General features: G+C 37.6%; 1 protein-coding gene across 1 annotated transcript in view; it reads right to left on the bottom strand.

Moving 5' to 3' along the window:
* The window catches only part of USP10 (ubiquitin specific peptidase 10), a 113,718-nt gene that overhangs the window by 43,771 nt on the left and 44,389 nt on the right, over positions 1-25,558 (bottom strand). Inside the window, exon 3 of the mRNA XM_077133207.1 lies at positions 9,799-9,859. Within this exon, the coding sequence (XP_076989322.1) occupies positions 9,799-9,859 (61 nt within the window). The remainder of the gene's footprint in view (positions 1-9,798; positions 9,860-25,558) is intronic.

Here is a 25,558-nt window from a genome sequence, read left to right as displayed (position 1 = left end):
GTTTTTAAAAAAACCTGTACTAACAAAAAATCTGCTGGTGAAATAAAATTTTGGAATCACTTATCTTTTATGTGGAAATAATTCAGATAACATTTGCACTGTTAACCTTCTTTGAAAATAACAAAAAGAAAAACTGCTTTTAAAATGGAAAACTCCCTGGTAATTGCTATTTCTGGATTTTGAGGGGCTGTTTTATACATGTATAATCTGGTATTTAGAGATAAGAATCAAGCAAATTGGATCAGGATTAAGGTAATTCAGAGTACAGGGGCAAGGAAGACATTGCCTGTACTTTAGAACTTCACCTACTCTTTGAGATCAAAGGAAGAATCAGTTTTATTATGTCCAAAACAAAGATTTTTCTGTAGCACATAATCTAACTCAACTTGTCTGGATACATTATTTAAACAATCCAAATATACAGGGAGCCAGAATAAGAATGAGAGCCTTTAATCCTGTCTAGTTTAATGTAATACCTGGATACACCCCAGAGTCTACTAAGTAGATAATCAAAAAGTACTGGCAAAGTCCCTTGAGGGATGGGAGAAAAAATATGGAACTATTAAACTTTACCATCAGGGAATACCCTGATACTGTGTCAAACTTTAGGGAAACCCAAATAAATAAACCATGCCCTTGATCTTGAGGCTTACACTTGTGACGCTTATGTAGGTAGCAAAAAAGCTTAGCCTACCTATAGGTATGCCTAAGAGTTACTTCTGGAGGATCTCTTTTGTTGGTCAGATGTGGCCTCACTCTCTCAAAGTCCAACTCTAACTTTGTAAGTGAAATCACTGCCGTCCCCATTACGTGTGACATGACATCCAGGGGTGAAAGTCTCCCTGGTAGCATGGGAGATGACCCCCAGGAATGAGTCTGGCCCTGGTACTGTGGGATCAACAATTCCATCCTGACCAAAAGGGGGAAAAGAAGTGTAATTAATAAAGTATCAGTCAGTGGCAGAGGGAGTTCAAATAGAGTTGAGAGGCTACTCTGGAGGTCATCCTACACAAGCTTCAGGAAGCCCTTGCTACCCATCATAACCTGCCAAACCCCAACAAGGACCATTCCAGCCAATCCTAAAGAACACCTAGGGCAATATATAAGATTCCGCAAGGGTTCCATGTAGAGCAACTTTCCAGAAACTTACAACATCCAAATGGGTTCCTGGACCAGATAAAGTCCTGAACTCTCTAGAACATCAGATAGTTCCATCACCCTACCCCATATTACTGACAAGACCCTTTCAACATAGAAGTTAGAATGGCCAAAGTCCAAACACCCCTAAAGAAAGGGATAGAAAGATCAAAATGATGGTGGAGTTACACAGAGAAGATAGGATTTAACAAATGAACATGACTGCTGAATCATTAAATTAATATTTCTTTTAGTCTCCAGTATCTTAGAGCAGTTAGAAGTAAAAACCTAAAATTGTGAATTGTAACCCATGTCAAACTCTGAAATATGTTCTACAACTAATTGTGGTGCTGTACTTTGAAATTTATGGCTTTTTGTATATATATGTTATTTTTCACAAAAAAGAAAAGTGATTGTGATGATAAAAAAAATTTATGCCTTCTAGTCTCCTATATTCTGGAGCAGACAGAAGGAAATATCTGAGAGGATTGTATGGTAGCTCATGACAAACTCTGGGATCTGTACTGTAACTAACTGTTGAATAGTACTTTGAAAACTATTGTTTTTTTATTTCTTTGCTTTCTATATATGTTATATTATACAATAAAAAAGTTTTTTTAAAAAATGAATGGAACTTTATTTTATAAGGTAACATAAAAAAAAGTATATATACATATATCTTATTCTCACAAAGCCCTCCAAAAAGGGGAAAGAGAGTTGAGGCTATAAGAAATTAACCCCACATACGTAACTTCTTTTGGCTGAGAACTTGAGGCTACCTACTTCATTGTTCATCTATGAAGAAAGAAAGGGGTTAGTGGGCGGGAGACAAAACAGTCAAATCTCTGGGATTATCTTTCTTGCAAATTCTGAACTGCTTTTAAATCTTTACTAAGAGAATTAAACTTTAATCAATAGCTTCACAGGTCAAGATTTACATAGTATGTCATTCAACTTTACACAAGATTTTAAAAGGAACAGGCATGTGTCTTATCACGACAGAGGAGATGAGAGCCGCTGCTCAGGACCTCCATCCTCATGAAGTTGCTGTGACCTACTCAACTTGCCAGCTGCGCTGCGGAGCTGGATAGCAAGCCCAGGGAGCAGGGCCACTTAAAGATGCCACCTAAATCGGATCTTCACAATCTGGCCTCTTTAGTTTTTAATTTTATAATTGAAAAAAAAAAAAAAAGGAACCATACAAAGAACTGATTCTTTTAAAGAGAGGGCACTTAAGAAGCATTCTTTGGAATTACCTCTCAGTCTCCTCCCTGACAACTTTACTTGAAGCCTGAAATTGGCCTTTCCATGGATGCAAGCTAGGCCCACCAAGAGAATTCATACTGGATTAACCCAATTAGTGGCAAAGGTTCTTCCAAAATGATCAAAGGATAAAGTCAGGAGGCAAACTTCTAACTATGTCTTTGAAACCATTTGATACTTCTTCCCAGCTGAGAACAATCTACACCTAAGCTGTGTATTCCTTCATATTTCACATTTCTGAAATTAGGCTGAGTCTTAGAATCACTGGCGTCTTTTTAAGACACTGAGCATCAATGATGTCTTCTGTATCATAAAATAGTCATAAAATTTTGCAGTTGATGAAAGAAAGGACACATACTTTTTAATTCACTCTTTTTTTTCTGCATCCCGTAACGAGAGTGCAAGCTCCCTGACCATAGTGGTGCTAGGGATAAAAACTTCAAAACAGCAACTAAAATAATCAAATACCTAGGAATAAATTCAATCAAGGATGTAACAGGCTTGCAACCACAAAACACTGCTAAAAGATCTCAAAGAAGACCTAAATAAATGCAAGGGTATTCTATGTTCATGGATTGGATGACTAAATATTGTTAAGATGTTAATTCTATCCAAGGCAATTTATAGATTCAATGCAATCCCAGTCAAAATTCCAACAGCCTTCTTTCTGAAATGGAAAAGCCAGTCATCAAATTCATAAGGAATAACAAGGGGCCCTGAACAGCCAAAGACATCTTGAAAAAGAAGAAAATAGTTGGAGGATTCACATTTCCTGATTTTTAAAGTTATTACAAACCTACATGGCACTGGCACAGGAACAGACATACAGACCAATGGAATTCCATATAGACAAATGGAATTGAATTGAGAGTTCAGAAATAATCCCTCACTTTTAGGACCTATTTTAATTCACTTTTAATGTCTAACTCTGAAGCTTTCTCCAAGTCTAGCATACTTTTTTCCAGGAACATATTCAAAGAAGAAAAAAAAAGTAATAATGATCAAAGAATTGTACTCTATCACAGAGAATTAAATCTATTTTAATTCGGAAGGACACTTACAAGTCTTTTTATAGAAAGAAAAAGAAAAGATCCAGAGAGGGCTCAGTTACATGTGAGTTGGTGACAGGACAGGGCCGAAACGCAGATCTCCTAATTCTTCATTTCTGTTACTATCATACCTCCCTACTAGGGAGCAGACACATTCTCCTGCCCAAGAACAAAAACTTTCCAGAAAAAAGAATGCTGCTGCTGCTGTTTATACCTACATGATTATAAGACAATTTGATTCCTTTGTCCACTGAGCACTGATTTTGTATTGTTTCCTATTTATTGAAAAGAACTACCAGAAAAATCTTATTATACCTGGAGGCTGGCTATCTATTTTCCTTCCAGATATCACTTATTCCATGATGTTTCAAGGTTATGACATTACCTGGATCGAAATGGATGTGTCTCAAGAAGTTAAGAGTACTCTACATGGGAGGCTGCCTTTTGGAGACTAGATAAAACGGTGCGGCTTGTGAAATTACATTAAAAAACTAGTGTGGGGCGGGCCGCGGTGGCTCAGCGGGCAAGAGTGCTTGCCTGCTATGCCGGAGGACCCCGGTTCGATTCCCGGCCCCAGCCCATGTAAAAAACAAACAAACAAACAAAATATAATAAAATAAGAAAATGTTTAAAGATGTTTCCCTTTCTTCCTCCCTTCCTTCCTTCTATCCTTCCTTCCTTCTCTGTCTTTCTAAAAAAAAAAAACTAGTGTGCATAATGTCATGCAACTTGTGCAAGATTCTGATTATTTACAATAGACACAGTGCCTTCTGCACCTCAATTCTTAATCTTATCATATCATATAAAACATTCTAGAATGTGATGTAACCGTAATGGAACCATTTCAATATACTAAGGCAACTGTTAAAACATTTACCAAGTACAGTGCTTGATCCCTTGATTGGAAGGTAGCTTCCTGCCTAGAACAGTTCATTTTCTTATAACATAATAATCAGTATGGACACAAGTTTGTACTGTACTGCAAGCCAGGGAGATCATGACATAGGTCAGTTTGTTAGACTGTAGGAGTGAGGGAAGGCCTGTAAAGATTGTGTTTTAAACAACCCTATCAATATATTGCATAAATGGTAATCATAAGGGTTTGCTAGGGGAAAGAAAACCAGCTCAAACAAAACATTTGCATCTTAACGTAATAATTCTCAAAGTCTGCTCACTACTTACATGCAATATGATGATCTGGGTGGGGTCCTGAAGTCTGCAATGCTCAGAAGCTTCCAAGGAATTCTCATGCTCACCTCTACTGTTTGAAAACTGTTCCTTCAGTGGCTTCTACAAGCGATTTTTCCACTTAACTCTTAGCAAGTCGGTTCATCACAGAGACCTCATGTACGCACAAGAGGACTGTGTCAGTCACGGGAGGGTAAAGAATGAACTAGGCAAGGTCTCTGGCCTTGGGGAGTTTACGTTTACTAGAAAGACAGATACACATACAACTGAGGATGACAACTCAGCAGGAGGATGCGATAAGGTCCTCAACAGTTTTACAAAGAGAACGCTTCCAAACACTGAAAAAAGTGATGAGTTCAATCAGAAGTTACAGAGAGGTTCACGGAACTTGAAGGATGACTGGACTTTTGATGGGAGCTGGTGGGGGGCGGGGGGTGGATAGGAACTTTAGGAACTGAGTAAAAAAGGTAGAGGTAAAAAAGGGCATGTGGTGTTGTGGTGGAAGGTAGTAGAAAAATTATTCTATATCATTTCCCCAACATTTGAGGCCTTATAACATTCTAGATCTTCTACAGTGCAGCTACTAGAAAGGAACTAACTCTGGTCCGTCATCAAGAGCTGAAATCAGTCTAAAAAAGGGAGGCAGATTCGTGACTGTCCAGTGGGAAAGGTACTGTAGGAGAAATAAAAGCAATGGAAATCCAAGAGTATAAAGAAAAAGCTTCAGAGAACTAGGAGTCTTTAAACTGGCCTGTCACCAACAGTGCACACAGTGGCAAGATTCTAGTTGTATTTTCAGAAGAATAAAAGACGGAGTTAAGTAAAGAGAGCAGAGATAGGGAAAGAGACAAGAAGCATTAGCTGAAATGTGAAGATGGCCTGGAACTAGTTAAGTAGCTGTGAGAAAGGAAAAGAAGAATGGATTCGAGATGTGGGGACAGGTGTTGGGAAGAAGGAAGTGATACCTCCTATTTCCAGCTTAAGCTACTGGATAGATGGTTAGGCTATTAACTGAACCAGTCAGAAAAGTAATGAACTACTTTTAAACATTCAACTAACATTGCGGCATACCACTATGCACAAAGCCATGGTAGAATGTGGAGACAGAGAATCTGAGTGACACAGAGCCATGAAGGCTGAGCAGGCGGCAGATAAAAAAGTCACTAAAAAGGACTGGGGTCCTCACTGCTTTGTTGTCTTTATTTTTTGACTCATTCAAAACTGTTAAAAGCTGTTCTTTTCCTCAAGGTATCCTATGTTACCGCTTCTTATAAAACTACTAAAATAATTTTTTTTATAATCAATTCTGATTTTACTATAGATAAAAAATTTGGTTAGTCTTTTCAAGGTTTATAATTAAACCTAAATTATAACTAAAAACTATTCATAGGTCTGACCAAGCTAACTACCAGAAAATCTACATCCCTGGCTATTAAAGAGACGGCTGGCTTTCAGCTTCTCAGAGGCCTGTGAGGGCCTTTAAAATACAGTGATGCACAGAAAATTATAAAAAATTGGTAAAAAAATTTAAAATGACCTGAATGGATGAAAAGACATTCCATGCTCATGGATAGGAAGGTTGAATGTCATTAAGATGTCAATTCTACTCAAACTGATCTACAGAATCAAGGTAGTAGCAATCAAAATCCCAACAACCTACTTTGAAGACTTGGAAAAGCTGGTTATCAAATTTACTTGGAAAGGAAAGAGAACTTAAATAGCTAAAGCTATCCTTAAAAAGAAGACTGAAATAGGAGGACTATCACTTCCTAACTGTAAAGCTTACTATAAAGCCACAGTGGTCAAAACAGCTTGGTACGGGCACAAAGATAGAAATATCAACCAACAAAATCGAACTGAGAATGCAGAGACAGACTACCAAATCTACAGGCAACTGCTCTTCAACAAGACCCCAAAATCCACTGAACTGGAACAAAATAGTCTTTTCAATAAATGACCATGGGAGAACTGGATTTCAATAGTCAAAAGAATGAAAGAGGACACCTACATTATACCCTATACAAAAATTAATTCAAAATGGATTAAATCTAAGAGCCAGCACCATAAAATTTCTAGAAGAAAATGCAGGGAAACATTTTCAAGATCTGGTAAAATGAGGTAGTTTCTTAAACTTTACACCTAAAGCACAAGTAGTCAAATTAAAAATAGACAAATGGGAACTCTTTAAGATCAAGAGCTTCTATGCCCCAAAAGACTTTGTCTAAAAGATGAAGAGGTAGTAAACTCAACAGAAGAAAATATTTGGAAACCACCTCTTGGATAAAGACTTGATCTCCTGTGTACATAAAGAAATGATACAGACAACAAAAGAACAAACTACACAATTTTAAAATGAGCAAAGAATATGAATAGACACTTTTATGAAGAGTAAATACAGATGGCTAAAGTTCATGAAGAGATGCTCATTTTCATTAGCTATAAGGGAAATGCAAATGACTACAATGAGATATTACCTCACACCTATAAGAATGGCTGTATTAAACAAATAAAAAACTACAAAAGTTGGAGAGGATGTGGATAAATGTGAACACTTATTCACTGTTGGTGGGAATGTATAATGGTACAATTGCTGTGGAAGACAGTTTGGCAATTCCTCAGAAAACCAAATATTGAGTTGTCCTATGACCTGGCAATACCAATACTCTTTATACCCAGAAAAGCTGAGGGCAATGACACCAACAGATATTTGCACACCAATGTTCATAGCAGCACTATTCATGATTGCCAAAAGACAGAAACAATCCAAGTGCCCATCAACAGAGGAGCAGATAAACAAAATGTGGTATTTACATACAATGGAATGCTATGCAGAAGTGAGATGAAATGAGGTCCCGAAGCATATGATGTGGATGAACCTTGAGGACATAAAACTGAGTGAAATAAATCAGACACAAAGGAACCGATACTCTTAGGATTTTGCTATTATGACTCTGGTAAAGGTAATCTCAGTGGTTACACTACAGAATATATGAGGAAAGGGCTACCCAAATAGGTTGAATCTAAATGTAAGGAACAGATAGAAGTGATGGTAACTAATTAGCAGGTTTATAAGTAACATTGACATTGAAGGTAAATATGATTGAAAGGGGATGTACAGTGCCATGGACCCCACTGATTAAATCTACAATTATAAATAAGGTCTCACATCAACTATTTCAATGGTTCGATAATGGACAGAGTTAATCATAGAGGGACATAGGGGGGAAACTACAAATGCATGCCACTGCCAATAGTTAACAGGAAGACATCAAAAGTACCCCAGCACTAGCAGGGGCAACTAACTGGGGGTGGGGGTGGGACACACAAGAGATAAGGGGTAGTTCTGATTTAATAGTTGGTGACATTGTGTTTGCCAGTTCTTTGTCATTATGGACCAACGAAAACTGTCTAAAATTGAGAGTTGCTGATTGTAAAGTTAAACGAGGACACTGCAAAACATGGTTTGCTTATTTTGGACATTATCAGTGATGCCCAATAGATGGAGGGAGCCAAAGGATGCTGAGAAGCACAATGGTAAACAGTGATACATTTATATGATGGAATATAGTACAGCTACAAAAAGGAAGGACATTGAAAGGCACACAATGTACTGAATAAACCCTGGGGTCAATGTGTTGTGCAAAATAAGCCAGAAACAAAAGAACAAATACGCTAAGGTTTCTCTCAAAATATACTTGTAAGAAAATGGTAGCCTAGATGGTAAGCCCTTGTAGCAGCCACACTTAGTTTGAAGCTGTAAATGCATTTCTAGATTGTGAGACACTGAGCTATATGTGTATCAGCTGGTACTTCCCTAGAGCTCTGAGTAACTCTGTGACACCTATAAGACCCAGAAATGGAGTGCTACAGCCCTGAAAATTAACACAGCTATATACAATAACAGTTAAAGTAACTTAGAGATCAAGCCTCAATTAGAGTTTAAAATGAAGCCAATTTGGCTGAGTCTAAGGAAAATTAGAATGTACGGTAAAAGATGAGTATGTCCTCTAGATCCTCAGTTACTGTATGAGATCAAAGGCAGAGAGATTTATTATGTCTAGAATCTAAATTTTCTGTAACACATGATCTAAATCAAGCTGTATGAATAGCTCATTTAAACAACCCAAACTCCTAGAGTCCAGAACAGGAATGACACCTTGTAATTCCATATAGATTAATGTAATACCAGGATTCATCTCAGACTATGGTGGCTTGATAATTACTGAGTATCGGCAAAGTAAAAAATAAGACAGATTAGTGCACAAGAAATGCTACCCTTTGTATAAGAAAGGAGGAAATAGCATATACTTCAGTTTTCTTTAGCAGATGATACAAGAAACTAATAAAATTGGCCACCTTGGGTGCATGGGGCAGGGGGAGAAAAGGACCTCAGGGGGGACAAGAGTAAGAGGGAGACCTGCTTTGTATTGCTTTGATTTTTGAATGAAAGCAAATTTAAATGTATTATCTACCAAAAAAAAGTTTATTTTGATACTATATATATATATATACACATCTCCAGTCTGAAAGATGGCCCAAATAGATTGAAATTGTATAATAGCAGCCTGCAATAATTAAATGATCCTGCTGTTATTTAAACACTGGATCCGTATACAATACAAAACCATTTCATATCTGTAGGCACAATCGCTAGTAATCAGCTCAGTGTCTGTAACAGAGAAAACGAGAAGCAAGGAGGGGAGAGGTACCTGCACTCCCCAAGTCAGCAACACACCCAGACATGAATGTGAACTACAAACTCAAGCTGCCACTTAGGACAGAGACCATAAGTTCAGAAACTAGCAAGTTTCAAAACACAAGAAAGCCCACTAGAACTTTTATAAAAAGCAGTGGTTATGAAGAATAACATACCTGTGGGATAGAGAACTGTTAAGGAAAAAAAAATGTAACAACTACTTCCTGAACTAAGCCTTGAATATGTGTCATGCTGAAGCACAGAATAAATTTAAAACTAATTAGCCAAAGTGATTCAGTGATCAAACTTGCTATAGTTTTTAGCAAGAACATCACTCTGTAAGGAAGTAAATGATTATTCAAAAGGTATGAACAACCGGGAAAACAATGCTTCCAGGGTAGTCTGCCCACCCAGCACATATGGCCAGAATGCACTTCAGGGAAATAAAGTAGAAAACCAGCTTACCATCAGGTAGTTCATCTGTAGCCTGTGTACCACACAAAACTGTCCCATTGTATGGAGGAAGCTGCATATGGAAGTGGAAAACAAATTTTAATTTAACAAAATGTTAAAACTCAATAATTCTACTTCATTGGTACACTTCATTAAAACTATTTACCCATGCAACTTCTCATTGCATTTATCAAAATAACACACACTGGGTCAACAAAATAGAAATCAATTTTATGTGACTTAGGAAAAAACACTATAGTGATACTGTTAAATATTTATCATTATTAAATAGATCCAAAAAGAGAGATAAAAGAATCCTATCGAAATGGACTTCAGTGAACATGTAAATCAGCTACAATGAAATGCTTGCTACACACCATTCTTTGTCCTGCCATCAGTGGCTGACCAGTCTGCACTTCCTGTCCATGATCCCTATGCTGCAGCAGGTCTACTGCCAGAGAGAACTGAGAAAAAGAAGCCTAGTTTCCTCAAAGCTTAATACATACACACACAGATATATACATAAAGGAAAATTTTCATAATAACTTAAATAATTGAATTCATGGTTAGAAATAGCATTCCTTGCTTGTAAGAGAGAAAAGCAAAATGGCAAATGTCTGACTTCTTTGCAAAAAAATAGGAGGAAGGTATCACAAATATCTCAAATTCTTCTTCCTAGTTAACGCCATAAGACTTATTTAAGACTTGGGAATGTTCAAAATGGACACATTTGGGATGAGAAAGTTTAGGATGAAGGGGTAAGGTAAGCAGACAGACAACTGCAGAACAAAAGAAACATTAAAAGTTTATCTTTCCAAGTAGGTTCTCTCCTCAGATAATTAATGACAAATAGGAAGCTAAGAAAAAACAGGTGATTCAAAAAGAGATAAACACTTTCTGAACTTGCGGACTGGACATATTTCTACCACAGGCACCTCAGTATTCGTCAAATTGACACAAAAGGAGAAAAGCATTTTTGCTGCTGCAGCCCCCACAGCCTGCACACACTCATGGAGCTGAGAGGGCGTGTCTGTAAAGGGCAGTGTGGAACGCGGCAACATGTCCAGGGAAACTGTGAATCAGGTTTGTGTCCTTTTGCAGGCACAAGACAGTTTAGCAAACTCCAATACCTAGAATTACATTGCTTTTTCTGTCAATGTTAACACTAGAGTGCCCCCTAGTGATAGAAGGCTATACAATTTTAAGGCACTAAATAAGTGTTTTAACTCTTTTTTAATCACTCTATTTTCACAAAATCACTGTAATCTCATCAAGAAACCATCTTTTTCTGAGTCAGAATAAACAGCTTGATAATCCCACAAATCAAAACAACATTTTACAAAAATAAAATAATCAATGTCAACATTTTGTTTTAAGGTTATTACATTAAAAAAAAAAAAGGAAAATAAAACCAATCTCTTCACATTTATCCTTTTCTGTTGTGCTTGAGAAGAGAACTTTGAAGATACTCTTCAGTCCTGAGACAGCAAGGCAGGCAGAGAAGACTCAATTTTAGAGACAGGATCCCAGCACTAATCCATTTCAAGCCCTAATCCAAAGCAGAGAGGCAGAGGAAGGAAGACTAGCAAATGTCTTTGTTTACCCTCTTCTGCAGGAATGATAAAACGTCACTTAAACTCCCAAACCAAGAATGTGTATAAGGGAAAAAACTATAAATTTGAAAGAAGAGTTGAGGCTGGAGACAAGCATGCCAAGATAATGGACTAGAATGACGGCTAACACTAACTGCCTGACTGTAAAATGCACATGGTGGGTGTGTCTCTCCTCTTATCTGTCTAGGCAAGTGGGCAGACACTTGACAGATGCAAAAGCTAAGGCTGGTTTGTTCTCAATAGCAGGGCTAGTAAGTATAAACTCCAGACAAAAGACTGCCATTTCCTATCACTGTTTAAAACACCTATTTTGATCTACTAATCTGAGAAAGCAACATAATTGCAGGAATCACCAAAGGCTGGAATGAGTAAAAATCAGAATGCATGTGTGCCTGTGTGTTTACTGTCTAATTCAACAAACACTACCATCACAAGAGGACCCTTAGGATTCTGTGGTCAGTGGACAGAAAATACAGCAGAATAAAACTGTTTAAGAATTGTCCAAGGTTCCTTCTTGAAATATACAGCTAGACACGAACAAACATACAAGAGAAAATCAACACTAAACAAACATAAACCCCACATACAAATGCAAACAGAGCAATGTAAAAAAAAAACTGAGACTGAGTTATACAAAGAAAGCAAAATCAACTTCGTTTAAAAATAGTGTTTCAATGTTGTGAAGGCCATCCTTAAGCCCCCATAACAGGATGACATTTTAAGTCTCTTTCTGGTGCTGCCACAGCTTGTTTCACTATCTAAACACCCTCGTGAACTCTGAAATCTGACAATTATCTTAACTGTGCATCACTACACATAGACACACACACACTCACTTGCTCATGTAGTGCCTGGCTGTGACTACGCCACAATGGGCTAATTTATTTAGTATCTGAATGAGGTGTGCATGTCACCTTCAAAGTTAAGATTCTGGAAATTTTCAAGAACAATGAGCATTCTCACCCTGTTTCTGAACACCAATAACATGATTTTGATTGGGGAGAAAAAATGCCTTAGCAAATTCTGAATAGCCAAAAAAAGTATGTGAAGATGCCAGGCCATATCGTAGGTAAAGTATGGTATAAGATGTAATTACTGAAAGAGAAAAAGCCAAACAAATTATTATATACTGGAAGTGAAGTAACATCACTCACTCACCCCTCATTCTCTCCCTGACCAATCCAACCACACACCAGCTCACAAAACATTCACAGGATAATAAATAATTATTATAAAGGTAATAGCCTAACCAAGTTAGCTGACTTGTATTTCCCTTCTGTGGGAATCATTGGACCTCAAGTGGTTTACACAGACAGTACCAGTAGGGGCTCAGAACTCCAATGCATGCTCAAAACCCAGAGCAAGCCCTCACACACTAACTTCTGAGGTGCCTGACTCATTTGGTACAATGCAACCACTACTTATGCACATAAAAGTCTGATCTAGGCCAAGATGGCAGTTTAGCAAGATATGGGATTCAGTTTGTCCTCCAGAACACCTACTAAATAACCAGGAACAGTACAGAACAGCTCCAGGGGTCACATCAGTGACTAGACAAACAGTGCACCCCAGTCTGGACCACCTGTGGGGCCCCCCCCCCAGAACCGTGAGTTCCCCAAGCTGCAGAGGCTGGTGTCCCTCCCCCACAGGCTGCTTTCCATAGGGGACAGGAAAGGGACTTTACCAGCAGTAGGGGCTGAGCACAACTAAGCTTCAAGTGCGGAAATAATTCACAAATTCTGACTACTAAAAATAGGCCCCCAGCTCAGGTGAACCTGGTCAAAGCGGAGGCCACTGATTTTTGCCCTGGTGCTAAGGGGGCAGGGCTGACAGAAAAAGAAGAAAAAAAAAAGATACAGAGGTTTTTGCGGCTGTTTCTACGGAGGCCCTTGGATACAGCGGCAGGACTTCTCAGGCTGCAACTGCCCCAGGCATAGGCAGAAACAAACTTCTCTGAGAGTCTGTCTGGAGCTGGTGCCTTCCCCAGGGGAGGGATGAGGCCCAACTCAGGTGGAATCCCTCCTTCAAGGAATTCAGATCCCAGGGCTTGGTAATTTGAAGCCATTAAAACCAGCCTACAAAACCTCTCCTCTATCTCCACCAGGCCCTCAGCAAGGAGAGTGTGCAAAGCTAAAGGTTACCGCATCATCTTATGCTGAGTGACCTGCAGGCAGACAAGCGCCACATACTGGGCAGGATAAGAAAAAGAGTCCAGAGACTTCACAGGAAAGTCTTTCAACCTGCTGGGTCTCACCCTGAGGGAAAACCAATGCAGGTGACTCTTCCCTCCTGATAGGACACCAGTTTGGTCTGGGAAAATCCAGCTGGGGTCTATAATACCTAAGTAGACCCTCCAAAGGGTGGGGGGGGGGGGGTAAAGCAACATTCAGAGAGGACAAGAAACAAGAAAACAAGAACTGAAAAATTCTCCACTGTTAAACAAAACCTAAGCTAGTGGTCCCGAAAAGGCTGAACTGAATGTCAAATAACAGAAAGACAACCAATTCATCCAGCAAGAAAATCCTAGGTAAAAGAAGTGAAAACAATCTCCAGAATTAACTAATTAAGGAAATTAAATGTCTAGACACCAGCAAAATATAACGAATCATATTAGGAAAACTGAAGATATGGCCCAGTCAAAGGAACAAACCAACAATTCAAATGAGATACAGGAGTTCAAACAACTAATTCAGAATGTTCGAACAGACGTGGAAAACCTCATCAAAAATCAAATCAACGAATTGAGGGAGGATATAAAGAAGGCAAGGAATGAACAAAAAGAAGAAATTGAAAGTCTGAAAAAACAAATCACAGAACTTATGGAAATGAAAGGCACAGAAGAAGAGATGAAAAAACAATGGAAACCTATAATGTTAGATTTCGAGAGGCAGAACACAGGATTAGTGAACTGGAGGATGGAACATCTGAAATTAACAAGCAAAAGAAAATTTAGGGAAAAGAATGGAAAAATATGAGCAGGGACTCAGGGAACTGAATGACAATATGAAGCACACAAATATACATGTTGTGGGTGTCCCAGAAGAAGAGAAGGGAAAATGAGGAGAAAAACTAATAGAGGAAATTATCACTGAAAATTTCCCAACTCTTATGAAAGACTTAAAATTATAGATCCAAGAAGTGTAGCATACCCCAAACTGAACAGATCCAAATAGATGCACTCCAAGACACTGACTAATCAGAATGTCAGAAGTCAAACAGAAAGAGAGAATCTTGAAAGCAGCAAGAGAAAAGCAATCCATCACGTACAAGGGAAGCCCAACATGACTATGCATAGATTTCTCAGCAGAAACCATGGAGGCGAGAAGACAGTGGTATGATATGTTTAAGATAATAAAAGAAAAAAACTGCCAACCAAGAATTCTATATCCAGCAAAATTGTCCTTCAAAAATGAGGGAGAAATTAAAACATTTTCAGACCAAAAAATCACTGAGAGAATTTGTAACCAAGAGACTGGCTCTGCAATAAATATTAAAGGGAGCACTAGAGGCAGATACAAAAAGACAGAAGAGAAAGGTGTGGAGAAGAGTGTAGAAAGGAAGACTATCAGTAAAGGTAAAAAGAAAAACAATTAGATATGACATATAAAATCCAAATGGCAAAATGGTAGAAGAAAGTACTACCCGTACAGTAATAACACTAAATGTTAATGGATTAAATTCCCCAATCAAAAAACACAGACTGGCAGAATGGATTAAAAAACAGGACACATCTATATGCTGTCTACAGGAAACACATCTTAGATACAAGGATAGACACAGGTTGAAAGTGAAAGGTTGGGAAAAGATATTTCATGCAAATAATAATCAGAAAAGAGCAGGAGTAGCTATACTAATATCCAACAAATTAGACTTCAAATGTAAAACAGTTAAAAGAGACAAAGAAGGACATTATGTATTAATAAAAGGAACAATTCAACAAGAAGATATAACAATCATAAATATTTATGTACTGAGCCAGAATGCTCCAAAGTACATGAGGCAAACACTGAAAACACTGTAAAGAGAAAGAGACACATCTACCATAATAGTTGGAGAATTCAATTCCACACTCTCATCAATGGACAGAACACCTAGACAGAGGATCAATAAAGAAACAGAGAATTTGAATAATACAATAAACGAGCTAGACTTAATAGATTTCATTGAACATTACACCCCACAACAGCAGGATACACCTTTTTCTCAAGTGCTCATGGATCATTCTCAAGGTTAGATCATATGCTGGGTCACAAAGCAATTCTGAATAAATTTAAAAAGATTGAAATCATACAAAATACTTTCTCAGATCATATAGAATGAAGCTGGAAATCAATAACAGGCAGAGTGCCAGAAAATTCACAAATATGTGCAGGCTCAACAACACACTCTTAAACAACCAGTGGGTCAAGGAAGAAATTACAAGAGAAATCAGGACATATCTCAAGGCAAATGAAAATGAAAACACAACATATGAACACTTATGGGATGCAGCAAAGGCAGTGCTAAGATGGAAATTTATTGCCCTAAATGCCTATATCAAAAAAGAAGAAAGGACAAAAATCAAGGAATTAACTGTTCACTTGGAAGAAGTAGAGAAAGACCAGCAAACTAATCCCAAAGCAAGCAAAAGGAAAGTAATAATGAAGATTAGAGCAGAAATAAATGAAATTGAAAATATGAAAACAATTGAGAAAATCAATAAAATCAGAAGCTGGTTCTATGAGAAAATCAGTAAGATTGATGGACCCTTAGCAAGATTGACAAAAAGAAGAAGACAGAGGTTGCAAATAAATAAGATCAGAAATGGAAGAGGAGACATAATCACTGACCCTGAAGAAATAAAGGAGGTAATGAGAGGATACTATGAACAACTTTATGCTAATAAACATGACAATGTAGATGAAACGGACACCTTTCTAGAAAGGCATGAACAACCAACTTTGACTGGAGAAGAAATAGACAACCTCAACAAACCAATCACAAGTAAAGCAATACCATTGCTAGGTATCTACTCAAAGGACTTAAGGGCAAAGACACAAACGGACATTTGCACACCAATGTTTATAGCAGCATTATTTACAATTGCAAAGAGATGGAAACAGCCAAAATCTCCATCAACAGAAGAGTGGCTAAACAAACTGTGGTATATACATACGATGGAATATTATGCAGCTTTAAGACAAGATAAACTTATGAACCATGTAATAACATGGATGGACCTAGAGAATATTATGCTGAGTGAATCCAGCCAAAAACTAAAGGACAAATACTGTATGGTCCCACTGATGTGAACGGACATTCGAGAATAAACTTGAAATATGTCATTGGTAACAGAGTTCAGCAGGAGTTAGAAACAGGGTAAGACAATGGGTAATTGAAGCTGAAGGGATACAGACTGTGCAACAGGACTAGATACAAAAACTCAAAAATGGACAGCACAATAATACCTAATTGTAAAGTAATCATGTTAAAATACTGAATGAAGCTGCATCTGAGCTATAGGGTTTTTTTTGTTTTTGTTTGCTTGTTGGTTTGTTTGTTGTTGTTGTTTTTTACTATTACTACTACTTTTATTTCTTTTCTTTATATTAACATTTTATATCTTTTTCTGTTGTGTTGCTAGTTCCTCTAAACCGATGCAAATGTACTAAGAAACAATGATCATGCATCTATGTGATGATGTTAAGAATTACTGAGTGCATATGTAGAATGGTATGATTTCTAAATGTTGTGTTAATTTCTTTTTTTTTTTCCGTTAATAAAAAATAAAAATAAAAATAAAAAAAAAAATAAATAAATAAAAAAAAGAAATTAAATCAGTCATTAAGAAGCTCCCCAAAAACAAAAAGTCCAGGACTAGATGGTTTCACATGTGAATTCTACCAAACATTCAAGAAAGAATTAGTACCAATTCTGCTCAAACTCTTCAAAAAAACTGAAGAGGAGGGAAAGCTACCTAACTCATTCTACAAAGCCGACATCACTGTCATACCAAAGCCAGACAAAGATATTACAAAAAAAGAAAATTACATACCAATCTCTCTAATGAATATAGATGCAAAAATCCTCAACAAAATTCTGCAAATCGAATTCCAGCAACATATTAAAAGAATTATACATCATGACCAAGTAGGATTCATCCCAGTTATGCAAGGATGGTTCAACCTAAGAAAATCAATTAACGTAATATACCATATCAACAAATCAAAGCAGAAGAACCATATGATCATCTCGATTGATGCAGCAAAGGCATTTGACAAAATTCAACATCCTTTCCTGTTGAAAACACTTCAAAGAATAGGAATAGAAGGGAATTTCCTCAACATGATAAAGGGAATAGATGAAAAAACCCACAGCTAACATCATCCTCAATGGGGAAAAAACTGAAAACTTTCCCTCTAAGATCAGGAACAAGACAAGGATGTCCACTGTCACCACTGTTATTCAACATTGTGTTGGAAGTTCTAGCTAGAGCAATTAGACAAGAAAAAGAAATACAAGGCATCAAAATTGGAAAGGAAGAAGTAAAACCCTCACTGTTTGCAGATGATATGATACTATATGTCGAAAATTGCAAAAAATCCACAGCAAAACTACTAGAGCTAATAAATGAGTACAGCAAAGTGGCAGGTTATAAGATCAACACTCAAAAATCTGTAGTGTTTCTATACACTAGTAATGAACAATCTGAGGGGGAAATCAAGAAAAGAATTCCATTTACAATTGCAACCAAAAGAATAAAATATTTAGGAATAAAACTACAGAGACAAAAGACCTATACAAAGAAAACCACAAGAAACTGTTAAAAGAAATCACAGAAGACCTAAATAGATGGAAGGGCATACTATGTTCATGGATTGGAAGACTAAATATAGTTAAGATGTCAAGTCTACCTAAATTGATTTACAGATTCAATGTAATACCAATTAAAATCCCAACAACCTACTTTTCAGAAATAGAAAAACTAATAACCAAATTTATCTGGAAGGGCAAGGTGCCCCAAATAGCTAAAAGTATCCTGAGAAAAAAAAATGAAGTTAGACGTCTCACCCTATCTGACTTTAAGGCGTATTATGAAGCTACAGTGGTCAAAATAGCATGGTACTGGCATAAAGACAGATATACTGACTAAGGACTTGAATAGAGTGTTCAGATATACACCCTCTCATCTACGGACAATTGGTATTTGATAAGGCAGTCAAGCCAACTCACCTGGGACAGAACAGTCTCTTCAATAAATGGTGCCTGGAGAACTGGATATCCATATGCAAAAGAATGAAAGAGGACCCAAATCTCACACCCTACAGAGAAATTAACTCAAAATGATCAAAGACCTAAACATTAGATCTAAGACCGAAAACTGTTAGAAGAAAATGTAGGGAAATATCTTATAAATCTTATACTAGGAGGCGGTTTCCTAGATCTTACACCCAAAGCATGAGCATTGAAGAAAGAAAGAAAGGAATGGGAACTCCTCAAAATTAAACACTTCTGCGCATCAAAGAACTTCGTCAAGGAAGTAAAAAGACAGCCTACACAATGGGAAACAATATATCAGATAAAGGTCTAGTACCCAGAACTTATAAACAGATTGTTCAACTCAACAACAAAAAGACAGCCAACCAAATTACAAAATGGACAAAAGACTTGAACAGACACTTCTCAAAAGAGGAAATACAAATGGCCAAAAGGCACATGAAGAGATGCACAACTTCCCTGGCTATTAGAGAAATGCAAATCAAAACCACAATGAGATATCATTTCACACCCACCAGAATGGCCATTATCAATAAAACAGAAAATGACAAGTGCTGAAGAGGATGTGGAGAAAGAGGCACACTTATCCACTGTTCGTGAGAATGTCAAATGGTACAACCGCTGTGGAAAGCAGTTTGGCGGTTCCTCAAAAAGCTAAATACAGAACTGCCATATGACCCAGCAACACCATTGCTAGGTATCTACTCAGAGGACATGAGGGCAAGGACACAAACAGACATTTGCACATCAATGTTTATAGCAGCATTATTTACAGTTGCAAAGAGATGGAAACAGCCAAAATGTCCATCAACAGATGAGTGGCTAAATAAACTGGTATTTACATATAATGGGATATTATGCAGCCATTTAAGAAGTATGTAACAACATGGATGGACCTTAAGGACATTATGCTGAGTGAGGTTAGCCAGAAACAAAAGGACAAATACTGTATGGTCTCACTGATATGAACTAACATTAGTGAATAAACTTGGAGAATTTCATTGGTAATAGAGATCATCAGGAGATAGAAATAGGGTAAGATATTGGGTAATTGAAGCTGAAGGGATACAGGACTGAATATGAAAACTCAGAAATGGACAGCACAATACTACCTAACTGTAATGCAATTATGTTAAAACACTGAATGAAGCTGAATGTGAGAATGATAGAGGGAGGAGGTCTGGGGGCACAAATGAAATCAGAAAGAAAGATAGACGATAAAGACTGAGATGGCATAATCTAGGAGTGCCTAGAGTGTATAATGATAGTGACTAAATGTACAAATTTAAAAAATGTTTTGCATTAGGAAGAACAAAGGAACGTCATTACTGCAGGGTGCTGAAAATAGATGGAAATTAATATTTTAAAATTTTACCTTATGAGTGAGACTAAAGCAAAAAATGTTTATTTGGTACAAAATTTATATTTTGACTAGTGCTCCAATTTCCTAACATAACTTATGTAGAAACCTTAATTGAACACCATAAGTACATGGAACCTTGAGTAGGACATGAGATTTTGTTGGTTTGTCCAGAGTGCTGCCCCGATAAATCCCAGTGTGATTTCAACAGTGAATAAAAAAAGTATTTGCAAAGTCCTCTTCAGGGAATGATGAGAAAGGGAGAAAATTCAACTTCCCCAAGTTGAATTCTTGATATTCTCACAAGCAGTGTGGACAACCAAAGCTTTAGGCTGAGCCCCCAGTCTTGGGGTTTGTTCATATGAAACTTAACCCCACAAAGGATAGGTCAAGCCTACTTAAAATTAGGCCTAAGAGTCACCCCCAAGAGAACCTCTTTTGTTGCTCAGATGTGGCCTCTCTCTCCAGCCAACACAACAAGCAAACTCACCACCCTCCCCCTGTCTATGTGGGACATGACTCCCAGGGGTGTGAACCTTTCTGGCAACGTGGGACAGAAATCCTGGAACGAGCTGAGACTCAGCATCAAGGGACTGAGAAAACCCCTAGAATGAGCTGAGACTCAGCATCAGGGGATAGAGAAAACCTTCTCAAACAAAAGGGGGAAGAGTGAAATGAGACAAAATAAAGTGTCAGTGGCTGAGAGATTCCAAACAGAGTTGAGAGGTTATCCTGGAGGTTATTCCTATGCATTAAATAGATATCACCTTGTTAGTCAAGATGTAGTGGAGAGGCTGGAGGGAACTGCCTGAAAATGTGGAGCTCTGTTCCAGTAGCCATGTTTCTTGAAGATGACTGTATAATGATACAGCTTTCACAATGTGACTGTGATAGTGAAAACCTTGTGTCTGATGCTCCTTTTATTTACTTTATCAACAGACGAGTAAAACATATGGAATAAAGATGAATAATAGGGAGAACAAATGTTTAAATAAATTTAGATAGAAATGCTGGTGATCGGTGAGGGGGAAGCGTGGGGGCTATTGGTATGTATGAATTTTTTTCTGTTTTCTTTTTATTTTATTTTCTGAATAGATGCAAATGTTCCAAGAAATGATCATGATGATGAACACGCAATTATGTGATGATATTGTGAATTACTAATTATATATGTAGAACAGAATGATCAAAAGTTAAGAATGTCTGCGTTTGTTTGGTGTTTTTTGGTATTTTAAAAAAAAATTTTAAATTAAAAAAAGTCTGATCTATCTAAATGTAAGGGAACGGACAGAAGTGACAGTAACTAATTAGCAGGTTTATAAGTAATATTGACATAATGAAGGTGAATATGACTGAAAGGGCATGCTTAATGCCACAGGTCCTACTGATTAAATCTACAATTATAAATAAGGTCTCACATGAACTAGTTCAATGGTTCAATAGTGAACAAAGAGTTAATTGCAGGGATATAGGGGGAAAACTAAAAATGCATGCTATAGCAAATAGCTAACAGGAAGACATGAACAGTATTACAGCACTAGCAGGGGCAACTAATTGGGGGGGAGGGACAAGTGATAAGGGGTAGTTTTGATTTGACAGTTGGTGATGCTGTTTGCCAGTTCTTTGTCATTATGGACCAATGAAAACTGTCTAAATTTGAGAGTGCTCCTGAATAAAAAATCAAATGAGAAGGGGGTGCAAGGGTAGTTCAGTGATAGAATTTCTCACCTGCCATGCAGGAGACCCAGGTTCAATTCCCAGCCCATGCACTTACCCCAAAAATAAAAACACAAGCAAAGAAAACAAACAGACAAACAAAAACTCAACAAACGTTGCTACAATAACAGGATACTCAACATGGAAAAAGAATGAAATGTGACCCCTGCCATACAGAATACAAAAAAAAAAATCAGTTTGTGTTTCTTTCTTATAATTTTTTTAATTAATAAAAAATTTTAAAATAAATAAAAATAAAATATAGTAAGTAAAATTAAAAAAAATATCAAATGAGGACACTGTAAGACATGGTTTGTTTATTTTGGACATTATCCATGATGCCCAATAGATGGAGGGAGACAAAGCATACAATGACTGAGATGCACAATGGCAAACAGTGATACATTTATATCACCCATCACATACGATAAAATATGCTGCAGCTACAAAAAGGAAGGCTGTCGAGAGGCACACAACGAACTGAATAAACCTTGGGGACAATGTGCTGTGCAAAATAAGCAAAAAACAAAAGAACAAATATGCTAAGGTTCTCTCAGAAAATACTTTTAAGAAAATGGTAGCCTATGCTATTAAACAAACAGGAAACTATAAATGTTGAAGAGGATGTGGAGAAACTGAGACACTTATGCACTGCTGGTGGGAATGTATGCAGTGCAGCCATTATGGAAGGCTGTTTGGCAGTTCCTTAGGAACTAATATCAAGCTGCCCTATGACCCGGCAATAGGCACTACTTGGTATATATACAGAGTTGAAAGCAACAACACAAACAAACATTTGCACACTGATGTTCACAGCAGTATTATTCACAGTCACCAAAAGATGGAAACAAATAAAATGCCCATCAATAGACAAGTGGATCAACAAAATGTGGTATATACAAATGATGGAATGTTATGCAGCAGTAAGACAAAATGGCGACCTGAAGCACATGACAAGATGGATGACTCTTGAGGACATAATGCTGAGCGAAATTACCCAGACACAAAAGGACAGATACTGTATGATTCCACTTTTATGACCAATATAAAGGTATACTAAGAGGCTTATAATACAGAATATAGGGGACTCAGAGATACATAGAAATTAGAGATTGGTGAACCGTTAGCTAGGTTGACCTTCAATGTAAAGGAAAAGACAGGAGCAAAGATGATTCTATAGTGGGTCTAGAAGTAATAATACCATATAGAAGATGAACAAGACTGAAAGGGGTTGTATAGACCTACGTGTCCCACTGACTCATACTAGATATATGAATGAGTTCTCATAAGAATTACTTCAAAGATATGATTCTTGTATAAAGAGTGTTTAAGTCCAGGGTACAGGGAGAGAACTGCTATTGCATGCAATGAGCTATGTTCAAAAGGAAACCATCAGCACTACCAAAGCAACAGCAGAGGTACATAATAGGGTAAGGGACAAGGGTTAAGAGGAGGTTTAGAATTCCTATTTGGTGAGGGTGTGTTTGCTGGTTTTCTGTCTCTTGGGAACAATGAAATTATCTAAAATTGAGAATGTGGATGGACTGCGGACTTTGGGCCCTCTACATGATGCCCAACGAATGCAGGTGGCTGAAGGACACACTGATGGAGAAGTAGATTCGTGAGCGATGGTGTATACTTATGAATGAAGGTTGTGCTGCTACAGAAAGGAACAATGCTGTGAGGCATGCAACAATGTGAATGAACATGTGAGACATTTGGTGAGACAAAATAAGGCAGAAACAAACAAAAAAAACAATGGTATGGTCACCTTTAGAAAATGCTTATAAGAAAACAGGAGCCTAGATTGTAAGCTTTTAGAGCAGACACATTAAGGCCAGAGTGGTGATTATTATTACTGGGATTTGACAGGCTGTTTTATATATATAACCTGATATTTAGAGATAAGAACAAAGCTGAACAGGTTGGGGTTAAAATAATTTGGAACATAGAGGTAAGGAAGACAGTGTCAATATTTTAGAACCACACATATTCTTTGAGACCAATGGAAGAAAGGTTTATTTATCTGGAACTGAAATTTTCTGTAGTACGTAATCTAATTCAACCTATCTGTATAGCTCATTTGAACAAGTGAAACACAGGAAGCACAGAATAACAAAGAGGTTCTTTAATCCTGTAGAGATTATCGTAATGCCTGGAAACATCCTAGAGTATATTAAGCAGACAATCAAAAAGTATTGGCAAAGTCCCCTGATGGAGGGGAGAAAGATTAGCAACTATTAAACCTTACCATCAATCATCTGGTTGATACCCAATCAAGAGGCCATGCCCTTGATCATGAGGCTTACTCTTGTGAAGCTTATGTATGTAGCAGAGAAGCTTTGACTACCTATAGGCATGCCTAAGAGTTACTTCTGGAGGACCTCTGTTGTTGCTCAGATGTGGCCTCAGTCTCTCTAAGCCCAACTCTGCAAGTGAAATCACTGCCCTCCCTGGTACATGGGACATGACATCCAGGGATGAAAGTCTCCTTGGTGACGTGGGAGAGGACCCCCAGGGATGAATCCCGTGGGATCAAAAATTACATTCTAACCAAAAGGGGGGAAAGAAGTGTAATTAATAAGGTATCAGTGGCAGAGAGAGTTTAAATAGAGCTGAAAGGCTACTCTGGAGGTTACTCTTACACAAGCTTCAGGAAGCCCCTGTTACCTATCATAATCTGCCAAGCCCCAACCAGGACCATTCCAGCCAATCCTAAAGAACACCCACGGTAATATATAAGATTCTACAAGGGTTCCAGGCACTAGAGTAACTTTCCAGAAACCTACAACCTCCAGATGGGTCCCTGGTCCAGACAAGTCCTGAAACCTAGTCCAGCCTCTCCGGAACATCAGATAGTTCCATCTCTCTACCCCATATTAGTGACAAACCCTTCCAATATCAAAAATCTAGAACTGCCATAGCCCAAACAACCCCAAAGAGTGGTATGGAAAGATCAAAGGTGATGGTGGAATTATACACAGAAGACAGGACTTAACAAATGAATATGAATGTTGAATCATTAAATTAATATGTCTTATAGTCCCTAGTATTTTAGAGCAGCTAGAAGTAAAAACCTAAAATTGTGAAAGTCTGAAATAAAATTGTCAATGTCTGAAATATGTTCTACAACTAATTGTAGTGCTGTGCTTTGAAATTAATCGCTTTTTTGTAATATATATTATTGTTCAACAAAAACGAAGGGAAAAAAAGTCGATTGTGATGATAAAAAAGTATTTAAGCCCTCGAGCCTCCTATATTCTGGAGCAACTAGAAAGAAAAATGAGATCATATGGTAGCCCATGACAGGCTCTGGGATCTATCTTGTAACCACTTTTTGAAGAGTGCTTTGAAAACCACTACTTTTCTGTTTCTTGCTTTGTATAAATGTTATATTATGCAAAAAAAAAAAAAGTCAAATATATATATATATATTAAGCTTTCCCATCTGGGAAACCCTGGGTACCCTCTCAACCATTGGTGACTCCCAATAAAATAGGCCAAGCCCTGGATTTTGAGGCTTGCCCTCATAAAATTTATTTCTGTAGAGGAGAAGCTAAGACTATTCATAATGAGGCCTAACAGGTGCTTCCAGGAAGCCTCTTTGTGGTTCAGACATGGTCTCTCTAAGTCCAACTCTGCAAGGAAAATCGTTGCCCTCCCTACTAGGTGGTATAAGCCATTCATGGGTGAAAACCTGACAACTTGGGGCATGATTTCCGGAGATGAGTCTTGCACTGGCACCCTGGGATCGACAACACGTTCTGACAACACCTTCCAGACCAAAGTGGGGCAAAGAAGTGTACTAAAATAAGGCATTAGTGGC

This window comes from Tamandua tetradactyla, chromosome 16 (assembly GCF_023851605.1).
Source record: "Tamandua tetradactyla isolate mTamTet1 chromosome 16, mTamTet1.pri, whole genome shotgun sequence".
NCBI classification, from domain to species: Eukaryota; Metazoa; Chordata; class Mammalia; order Pilosa; family Myrmecophagidae; genus Tamandua; species Tamandua tetradactyla.
The sequence above is the reverse complement of the archived record's forward strand: the minus strand, read 5'-3'. Positions and strand labels throughout refer to the sequence as shown.